Source organism: Sapajus apella, unplaced genomic scaffold (genome assembly GCF_009761245.1).
Source record: "Sapajus apella isolate SASKATOON/1434 unplaced genomic scaffold, GSC_monkey_1.0 scaffold14, whole genome shotgun sequence".
Lineage (NCBI taxonomy): Eukaryota > Metazoa > Chordata > Mammalia > Primates > Cebidae > Sapajus > Sapajus apella.
In genome coordinates this window covers 28,596,158-28,606,371 of record NW_022436954.1, presented here as the reverse complement: position 1 = coordinate 28,606,371, position 10,214 = coordinate 28,596,158, and the positions used below count along the sequence as shown (strand labels likewise).

At 43.9% G+C, this 10,214-nt stretch overlaps 1 protein-coding gene and 1 pseudogene across 2 annotated transcripts in view; one reads left to right on the top strand and one right to left on the bottom strand.

Annotated features, from left to right (window-relative positions):
• The first annotated feature begins 480 nt into the window (after positions 1-480).
• CAPRIN1 (cell cycle associated protein 1) overlaps positions 481-10,214 on the top strand; it is a 51,714-nt gene continuing 41,980 nt past the window's right edge. The window contains exons 1-2 of one of the 2 annotated variants that reach the window (XM_032283608.1): positions 481-741; positions 1,291-1,506. In XM_032283608.1, the coding sequence (XP_032139499.1) occupies positions 1,291-1,506 (216 nt within the window). In that variant the 5' untranslated portion in view covers positions 481-741. Of the gene's footprint in view, positions 742-1,083; positions 1,507-10,214 lie in introns of those variants that run through there. The other variant, XM_032283610.1, reaches the window with a different exon arrangement.
• LOC116555221 lies at positions 6,201-6,319 on the bottom strand (annotated as a pseudogene).

Sequence of the window (10,214 nt, the reverse complement as noted above, 5' to 3'; positions counted from 1 at the left end):
AGCTTTAGGATTTAAAAAGCCACCAACCATGACCACGTCCGACACGTTCTACAGATAACTCCTAGGTTACTGGGTGATTGTTTGGTGGGGAAGCGGCGAGTTATCTTTTTTTCAAACGACCTTTCGGGGTATAGGAGTTTACTCGTTCTACATACAGAAGGAATTCTAGAAGCTAGAATTGCACCACCCACCCCACGCACCCCTTACTGGCAGAAACCTTTGCCCCCCAACCCCCACCCCCACCAAATAAGGGCTCTTCACAGGGCAGTCGCCAGCTCCAGAGCCAGCTGCTTGACACCTATTGTCCCCGTTTGGGTGTCAAGCGATTTCGCCTGAAGGACCCTAGCTTCGACTGCGCTCAAAACTCAAGGCGCCGTTACTTCGGCCTCCCCTGGGTCGTCCTCACCTGCGTCTAGTGGACGCCCCCCAGCGCAGGGGCCAGGGGACAGCGAGGAGGAAAGCGGGCGGCCTCTTCCAGGCAGGCGTTCGCGCCGGGCAGCCCGAGCAGCCGTGAAGGCCCCTGCTCTCCGCTTCTCCCGCCCCCCGCGTCCCAGAGGGCTGCTGGCTGGCTAAGTCCCTCCCGCTCCCGGTTCTCGCCTCACTAGGAGCGGCTCTCAGTGCAGCGGGGACTGGGCGAAGCGGCCTGCGCCCACGGAGCGCGCGACACTGCCCGGAAGGCACTGTCACCCTTGCCCCTACAGCTGCCCACTCGGGATCTCCAGCGGCCTCAGCGCGCGCACGGTGAGCGCCACCCGGAACCGAGTGGCTGCAGGGGAAGAGGGCCGCTGCGCCCGAGTGTCCTTTACCTCCGGACCCGCAGGAGCTTCCAAAGGGCTTGCCCCTAAGTCCCCCCACCCCACCCCGGTCATTTCCCATGCCCTTCTCTGCCCCCGAGCCCCGGCCTCTCTCTTTCTTCCCTTCCTCGGAAGCCGGAGAGCGCTGGCCCTCCCCGGTGGGGACCGTTGCACTGGCCGTTGGCGGCCGGCGCGGCGAGACCCCGCCCCCGGCGCGAGCCTCGGAGCCCCGGGACGGGTAGGCCAAGTCGGCGGCTCCGCGGGGGAGGGGCGGGTCGGGGGGCGGTGCGAGGCCCGGGAGGGCGCCCCGCTGGCAGGTCGCGCGCGCGCCCGCGCACTCTTCCTGCCCTCGAGGCGCGCGCCGCCCCCTCCCCCACGCGCTCTCGTAGGCTCCCGCCCGCTGCGCGTTTTGTCCCGCGTCTCGCCCCGTCCGTCTTCTGACTCGCGGCTCCTGTCCTTCCTCCTGCTTTTTCTTCTCTCCCCTCGCGGTCTGAAGATGCCCTCGGCCACCAGCCACAGCGGGAGCGGCAGCAAATCGTCCGGACTGCCACCGCCGTCGGGTTCCTCCGGGAGTGAGGCGGCCGCGGGAGCTGGGGCCGCCGCGCCGGCTTCTCAGCACCCTGCAACCGGCACCGGCGCTGTGCAGACCGAGGCCATGAAGCAGATCCTCGGGGTGATCGACAAGAAACTTCGGAACCTGGAGAAGAAAAAGGTGCCAGGAGTTGGTGGGGAAGGGAGGGGTGGCTGCGGCGGGGCTCTGCGCCCCCTCCGACCCTGGGCGCTGGAGCCCTTGCTTCTTTCCGTCTCCGGAGCGTTACTAGGTCCCCTCCTCCTTCCACCCTTGGCTCCCATGCCCTGTCTCCACGGTGAACGGGAGTTTTGTTTCGTGCTCAGAAAACGGGCTCCTGGAGGAGGCACTTGTCACCAGATTGGGACGCGGCAGTGTCCCCCGGGCCTCTTTATTACTCTTCCGCTCTGGGTCTGGCTTTTTGGCCTTTGGGAGTGGAACCTGTGAGGGTGGGGGCCTGTCGTCAGGACTTCACTGTATGGTGCCCTTCTCCTCGTCTCCGAGGCCCGATTCCTCTGACGAGGGCCCAAAATGAAGAGGTCCCTGCTCGGGGGGCTCCGGGCTCAGCTGACCGCCTCGTGCAGTTGGGGCGGCCTGCGTCCTTTAGCCTTGGAGTCTGTGCACTCGGGGGCCTGTCGAGTGCCCCCTCTTATTCCGTGGGAGAGAAGTGTATTTAGAATCTTAAGCTAGAACTGCCTTTTTGGCAGGCCCATTTTGAATGGGTCTTCGATTTGCTACCCCCGCCCCCATGCGATGGGCTCCCCTACGTTTCTCTCTTTGTTTCAGTTGTCTGGGTTCCCCTACGAGCCTCACGGTCAGCTCAATCGCGAGACGATTTTCTGCAGCGACTTTTTGTTCCTAGGGGACTCTGAAGGGGCGGGGGACTGCCACGATTGAGATTCGTTGGGGGCTGGGTCCTGGGGAGACTAGAGAGGTTAGCTGGGACTCGGGGCACATGGAGAGAGCGTTTAACATGGCGGCGGCTGCGGGGAGAGGGAAGCGCTTTACAGGAGCTGCATTGTGAGCACAAAGCGAAAGCAGAGGGGGAGGGCAGAGACCAGGCAGCCGCCCCTACTAGCCTTCCTAGTCTCCCTCCAAAAAAAATTCGAGCCACACCCACGATATTTTAGATTCAGTATTTAGTCCTTTTAGATCGCCCTATTGAGGTGTATCTTCATTTGCAAATCAGTCTTTTGTTTTATGTTTTCATCGCAGGACAGTGTAAACTGTTTAGAGGGGCATGTGTATGTGTGTAGAGAAAAGATCTGGGCAGAGTGAATAATTAAAATGAGTAAGATCAGAGGTGGAAGGGGAGAAAAATCAGTCGTTTGTAAAAACGAGGTAATTACGTCTGTGACTATTATGTTAATTTGAAATTTACCTTATAAAGTAAAATGTAACTTTCTTTTGATAACTTCTCCTTGTCTGCCTCTAGGAAAACATTTATAGCATCTTGAATTTCGAGGGAATCATTTTTCGATGTTTATGTAGCCAGCCACCTGATAGTGTTACTTGAGGTGCTGATACAGTAACTGGCTAAAATTTGGGCTGTGGGAAGTAAGTTGAAGAAAACTGTTGATGTTTAGGTCTTATTAATTTTAATTGCTTATTTACTGATTTATTTTACATTTTGAGAGAGTTTTAAAACATTTAGCTTTGATACTTCCCTGTCTCACCTTCAGTACTGAAGGTTGGGAATTTTACTTGAATTTCATGGGCTTTATGTGAAATTGAGAGATGCTCTAATCTTGGGATTTTTTTTTTTTTTTTTTGGCTAGTCCTTTATTTTGATAAACAAGTATGTTTTATTATAGGTAATTAGAATAGTAGTTCTATCAACAAAGTAACAAAAGTATTTTAAGTTTTAAGGTGACTACATTCAAATGTTGAATAGAATAAGCATGCCCAAGGCCAATATCTTCTGAGTCTGACACGTGATTTAGTTTTTTTGCTACCCTGTTGAAATTGAGACTATCTTGGGTATCTTTTTAAAATTTTAATGCAGTAAGCAAGCTTGCTGATCTAGCTGATGATTGAATTTTTGAGTCTTCAGAATTTCTTGGAAATGTTTTGTTCTGATATAGTAATCTGGACATAAATATTAATGATTATGAACATCAGTAATGTATTAATAATTATGGACATTAATGATTAGTGAGGATTTAAAGTGTAGACACATTAATGACTGAAAGATAACTCTTCAAAGAAGGTAATATAAAGTTAGGAGCTGATTGGCAGCCAAGCTAGCTGTGAGGTGGCTGTCAGATTCTAGTGTTCAATGTCTGAAGAAAATAAAAATCTAGTTTATAAGCCCCTCCTGAGGACTTGAACCATGACAGGTCATTAAATGTGTATAGGGAGTGTATGTATTACTATACTTTGTCATACCTTGTCCTCAAGTTATTTTACTTATTTTTAGAGATGAGTCTCCCTCTGTCGTCTAGGCTGGCGTGTGGTGGGATGATCTCGGGATGATCTCGGCACCCTGCAACCTTCGCCTCTCGGGTTCAGGGGATCCTCCCTCCTCAGCCTCCTAAGTAGCTGTGATTACAAATGTGCACCACCATGCCAGGCTAATTTTCTGTATTGTTAGTAGAGACAGGGTTTCACCATGTTGGCCAGGCTGATCTCGAACTCCTGACCTCAAGTGATTCACCTGCCTTGGCCTCCCAAAGTGCTGTGATTACAGGTGTGGGCCATGGTTCCCAGCATCCCCTCAAGTTATAAAGCAGAAAGTAATGTAATGATTACATAGATTATTAACTAGGCCAATGCATAAAGATGGCCGTGTTAATAATGGAGATTTAACAAACTGCGAAAAGTAACTATTTTTCTGTCTTCTCAGTGTTTTAAGTGCTAGATGGCAGCAAAAAGGTCAGGTTACAGTTAAGTGAGACTTTTCGTTAACTGAACTACCTACTTGTTAAGTAGATAAGTTGGCAGTATTGATGTTGACTTAATTGCAAGGAAAACTACGTATTTTGCTTTTTGAAAAACTCAGGGCATTTGGTTTTTCTCTAAATTTAAGCACATCTGGTTTTCAGTTTAAAATCTTATATCTAGATGATTTATTTGTGAGAAGACTTAACTGTGGTTAGGTTTAAAATATGAGTGAGCATTTCTAATGCACCAAAACAGGATTGCTTTACAAATCAGTTTTGAATTCCTCTTTAGAAACCCTTTTGGAGTAAAATAAGGTACTATTTACAATTGGATTTGTTTTGACTTCAATCTACCTAGCAACTTGTATTTGAGCTATGTATTTCAATCTTGACCTATTCTATTGGAGCCTTCTGGACCAAAATGTGTTTTTTATGGATTTTAAAATCAAGTATCCTGGCAAAAATGGCTTATGGATATGTAGTATTGCTTACATTAAAACAGAATTGAAATCATTTTATTGTACTTTAAGAAACAAAGTTATTTTCTAATAATTTGAGTCATTAAAGGAGAGCCAAGCATCTGCTCAATGAGAATGCATGCTTTACGTTGATGAAATATGATCCTATTATGTAATGCAACTAAAAGACTTGGTGGATTTTGAAATTTGGGCTTATAAGGAGTACGTGAATGTTTAGCAAAAAAAAAAAAAAAAAAAAAATCCAGCTGTGATGAAGAGGATCAAGAATAAAACTCCATTTACTGATTAAAGTACAGGTTAATATTGGGTTGAGTGATTAAATGCCCAGTTTTCTTTATCAGTTCATTGGTGCCGAACTGGGCCCTAGGCTATGCAAGATATTCCAAAACCAAGTCTTAATTTTAACTGAAGAGAGAGCTCATTTGATACTGTTAGATGTAATCAGTTGTAATGTAGAATAAAGGATGTTTCAATAGATGACATTTAAAATTGCTATATTATTTGTGAATATAATAGATTTAGACTCTGGTGACTTTGGTGGGTGAAAGTTTAACAAATGTTCACTTTTGTAAAATGCAAAATAGCCTGACAGCTTTTTAACCAATATGTGACCAGAACTTATAGCCAGAGTGTAGTATTTTTTAAACTTCTTCCTGAAGGCTTTCTGCACTTCATCTTTGCAGTTAGTATTATTCTTTGAAAAGAATGCTGTTGTTGTGAGGGTGACATTTCTTTCTAGAGCATTGCAGTGTATCTGTGCTTAGAATTTTCATCGTAGCTGTTGTACAGCACTTATGTGTTTAGTGTTTTAAAATAAAAACATTCTTAACTATTTTGTAGTAAAATCTTTCCTTGAGGCTATTACCTGAAGCCTTCTTTGACATTTAAGTTTTCTTGATGTGTTTGCTTCTCCATGGGTTTGCAACAACTATTCTGCAATGCAGAGGGTAAGATTATTTTGCATTCACCTTGTCACAGAAAAAGCTGTAATGCTTTATTTGTTTCCCTCTGCTTGAGTGTGTGTGTTTGTATGTGCAGCACTGGGAAGTATTTAAAAAGGCAAAGCTGTGAATTCCCCCAAGTGATAATGGGTACATTTTTCTGGGATGAGTGTAGAAGCCTAAGTGTTACATTGAGAACGTATTGTTTTATCCTGATCAAATTAGTTTACTGTAGGATGCTACCCATGTGGCACATGTTTGAATGAGAATACATTTTGTGTGACTTACAGATTAAGCATACAATTCACTAGAATTTTATGTAATTAATTTCTTAGTTTACATTTAGGGCTAGATGAAGACTAGTACTATTTCATCTTCTAGAAAAACTAATACTTTTCTTTAGTGAAAGTGTTAATTTTTGCAATACTTTTACTTTTTGCAAAATGTTAAATTTACAGCAGCTTTGTCATAGCTGTAATCTTATACTGTTATAAAATTTAAGAGATTTTAATTTTTTTTTTTTTTTTTTTTTTTAAAGCCTACAGTACCCGGTAGTCCCAGGTGGTCTCCCATCCAAGTACTAACCAGGCCTCACCCTGCTTAGCTTCTGAGATCAGACTAGGTCGGGCGCGTTCAGGGTGGTATGGCCATAGACAGATTTTTAATTTTTATTTATTATTATTATTTTTGAGAGCGTTTCACTCTTGTTTCCCAGGTGGGAGTGCAATGGTGTGACCTTGGCTCACTGCAACCTCCCCCCCCCAAGTTCAAGAGATTCTCCTGCCTTAGCCTCCTGAGTACCTGGGATTACAGGCGCCTGCCACCACACCTGGCTAATTTTGTATTTTTAGTAGAGATGGGGTTTCACCATGTTGGCCAGGCTGATCTCGAATGCCTGACCTCAAGTGATTCACCTGCCTCAGCCTCCCAAAGTGCTAGGATTACAGGTGTGTTGTACCGCATCTGGCCTAAGAGTTTTTTTAAGAGCTTAAACTACCTTAGAACTTAGTCCAATTCATTATATAGAAGACAAAATTGACAGAATGACTTAGGTTGGAATGGGTGATTTCCAAAGTTTCTTTTAATTGTTTCTTTTTTGAGTTGGAATCTTGCCCTGTCGCTTAAGGCTGGAGTGCAGTGGTGCAACCTCAGCTCACTGCAACCTCTGCCTTCCGGGTTCAAGCGATTCTTGTGCCTCAGCCTCCTGAGTAGCTGGGATTACAGGTGCATGCCACCACACCCCGCTAATTTTTGTATTTTTAGTAAAGATGGGGTTTCGCCATGTTGACCAGGGTGCTCTCGAACTCTTGCCTGTCTCAGCCTTCCAAAGTGCTGGGATTACAGGCATGAACCACCACATCTGGCCTCTTGTGTGTTTTATGGGAGTAATTAGAATTTGTAATGTTCTATAGCATAAGTGTAATTTTCGTGTTTAATTATTTAGAACCAAGTAAAGCCTTTTGCTTCAAATCCTTAGAGTTTCTCTTATTTTATTTTTTTTGGAGTTTTGTTCCTGTTGCCCAGCTGGAGTGCAGTGGCACAGTCTCGGCTCACCGCAACCTCCAACTGACCACAATCTCTGCCTCCGGGTTCAAATGATTCTCCTGCCTCAGCCTCAGGAGTAGCTGGGATTACAGGCATGCACCACCATGCCTGGCTAATTTTGTATTTTTAGTAGAGATGGGGTTTCTCCATGTTGGTCAGGCTGATCTCGAACTCCTGACCTCGGGTGATCCACCTGCCTCAGCCTCCCATAGTGCTGGGATTACACATGTGAGCCACCGTACCTGGCCGAGTTTCCCTATTTAAAAAAAAACTGAATGCAAAAGAAAAATGTTTTCCATGTATTTATTATTAGACCTTTATTAATGTCTTGTTAATCTGTGTTTGTATTGTCCAGGTAATAGGGTTCTGAGTGTATCAGGTATTATTGGGACATCCATATTGTAATGAAATAAACTTTTATTAAAGTTTAAACTTTTAAAATCTTTATGTTTAGCCCCAAATTATATTTGTCAGTCTCTTCTCAAGCTTGATAGGTTGTAGACCAGAAATACCTGGGAAAAGCATTACCAGTAGAGATAAATAAGAAGTGTGACAATTTTTTCATCCAAATTATTGTATTTCAAGCTTTTGGGTATTTTTTGGTAATTGGTTCTTTTTTCTGGGGGAAATGAATCTTATGTGTGTAAATAATACAGAAAAATGAGAGGAGTAGCAGAAGAGAAATTCAGCCAAAGTTGATTCTGTAAATTGCTTGGTTTCAGCTCATTTATTTATTTCTTTCACTAGCTCTACTACAGTGCTTTTGTTAGATAGACTATGAGTATAAAAACATCGGTGAAAGATACTTCACTGGGTAGAGTTCAAAATTCAAACTTCCTGAGGGAAGGGGAAGGTATGTTTCTTGACCATGCTCAGCTAAAGTAGTTTGTTTCTTTTAACTTCTGTTACCTATTGTCTGTACACTTCTTGACATTTTTATATTGTCTTGTGTTGTTAACCTTACATGTTTTTCTAAATTGGTAATAAGCTTGTTGAGGGCAGAGACTATTAACATCACTTTGCTCTACCTCCTTGCATGTGGTATATGCTGAATATGTACTTGCTAGTTTGGCCAAATCATTACATGGAAATATCTGTAGCTTCATTAACAACCCTGTTAAAATGGATTAATCCATGGAGTTATGGAAGAAATGTTTTTTGTATGGAGCTATTTACTTGTGTTTTTTATTGAAATGGATTTTTTTTCCTGAAGGGATTTTTTATTTTTTTCAGGTAGGTAGAGTTGATGAGTAGGCAAGCGGAACACTCTTTTTCCAAAAAAAAAAAAAAATGCTGGGTAGCAGGCCTGGCACAATGGCTCACGCCTGTAATCCCAGCACTTTGGGAGGCCAAGGCTGGTGGATCACCTGAGGTCAGGAGTTTGAGACCAGTCTGGCGAATATGGTGAAACCTAGCCTCTACTAAAAATACAAAAAATTGGCTGGACGTGGTGAACCTACAACTGTAGTCCCAGCTACTGCGGAGGCTGAGACAGGCGAATTGCTTGAATTTGGAAGGCGGACATCACAGTGAGCCAAGATCACATCACTGTATTTAAGCCTAGGTGACAGAATGAGACACTGTCTCAAAAAAAAAAAAAGCTGGGTAACATAAGCAAGAGATGTGAATGGTCTTAGGAGGACACAGATAATTCTTACTATTAGAACCGTTGTACATTATTAGAAATTTCATGGCATTCTCCTCAATACTGTTGTAAAGATATTTTAATTTTAATTTTTTAGAGACAGGGTCTCAGTGTCATCCAGGCTGGAGTTCAGTAGGGCAGTCATAGCTCACTGCAACCTTGAACACTTAGTCTCAAGTGATCCTCCTGCCTCAGCCTCCCAAAGTGTTAGGATCACAGGCATGACCCACTGTGTCTGGCCCACCTCAGTACTGTTATCCAAACGTAGAAATAACTGAAATGTACTTTAGTCATTAAAAAACCCTTTTGGCCTACGCTTTTGAGTTACACCGAAATTCTTTTTACATTGTGGACAGGAAAGATAGTATAGTAAGCAAAAGTTTCCTCAGTTTTTAAAAGGGGTGAAGAAAGAACATACTGCAATCTATAGATGATCCATAGCAGCTATCTTCAAATGCTGAAAACTTGCTCATGTAGCAGGAGTCTGTGCTGTTTTAGAAAAACGAAAAAGTATTAAACAGTGATGGTGGCGATATAGTCTTTTTACATTGAACTCCCAAGGAATGTATTAATATAAATAAGTTTTTCAGGCCGGGCGCGGTGGCTCAAGCCTGTAATCCCAGCACTTTGGGAGGCCGAGGCGGGTGGATCACGAGGTCAAGAGATCGAGACCATCCTGGTCAACATAGTGAAACCCCGTCTCTATTAAAAATACAAAAAATTAGCTGGGCATGGTGGCGCGTGCCTGTAATCCCAGCTACTCAGGAAGCTGAGGCAGGAGAATTGCCTGAACCCAGGAGGCAGAGGTTGCGGTGAGCCGAGATCGCGCCATTGCACTCCAGCCTGGGTAACAAGAGCGAAACTCTGTCTCCAAAAAAAAAAAAAAAAAAAAAAAAAAAGTTTTCCAGATTTATGCTAGGGAGTAGCTTGCTTAAAGCAACTAATGTTTCAAAAGATGCCCTGTAAGATTATTTATGATAATTTGCTTTTCAAATCCACAAGCTTTAGACTTCTTAAGAATATAGTCAAAGTAGGTGATGCTGGAACTTGTTAACATTTCTTTTTCTTTTTCCTGCTAGAGGCAGCTGCTTCCATTCACTCAGACTTACCTGCATAATTATAGTCTTGGACAAGGAATAAGAGTTTTTACAGGATTGGCTTTTATCTTTTTTAAAAAAATTGGACAAAAGGCTTGTCAAACTAAACTCCTGGATACTTAACCTGCTTAAAAAATTATCTTACAATGGAACCTTAGGTAACATCTAATTTAGCATTCTTTTTTTTTATTTTTATATTTTTGAGATGGAGTTTTGCTCTTGTTGCCCAGGCTGGAGTGCAGTGGCACGATCTGTTCACTCCA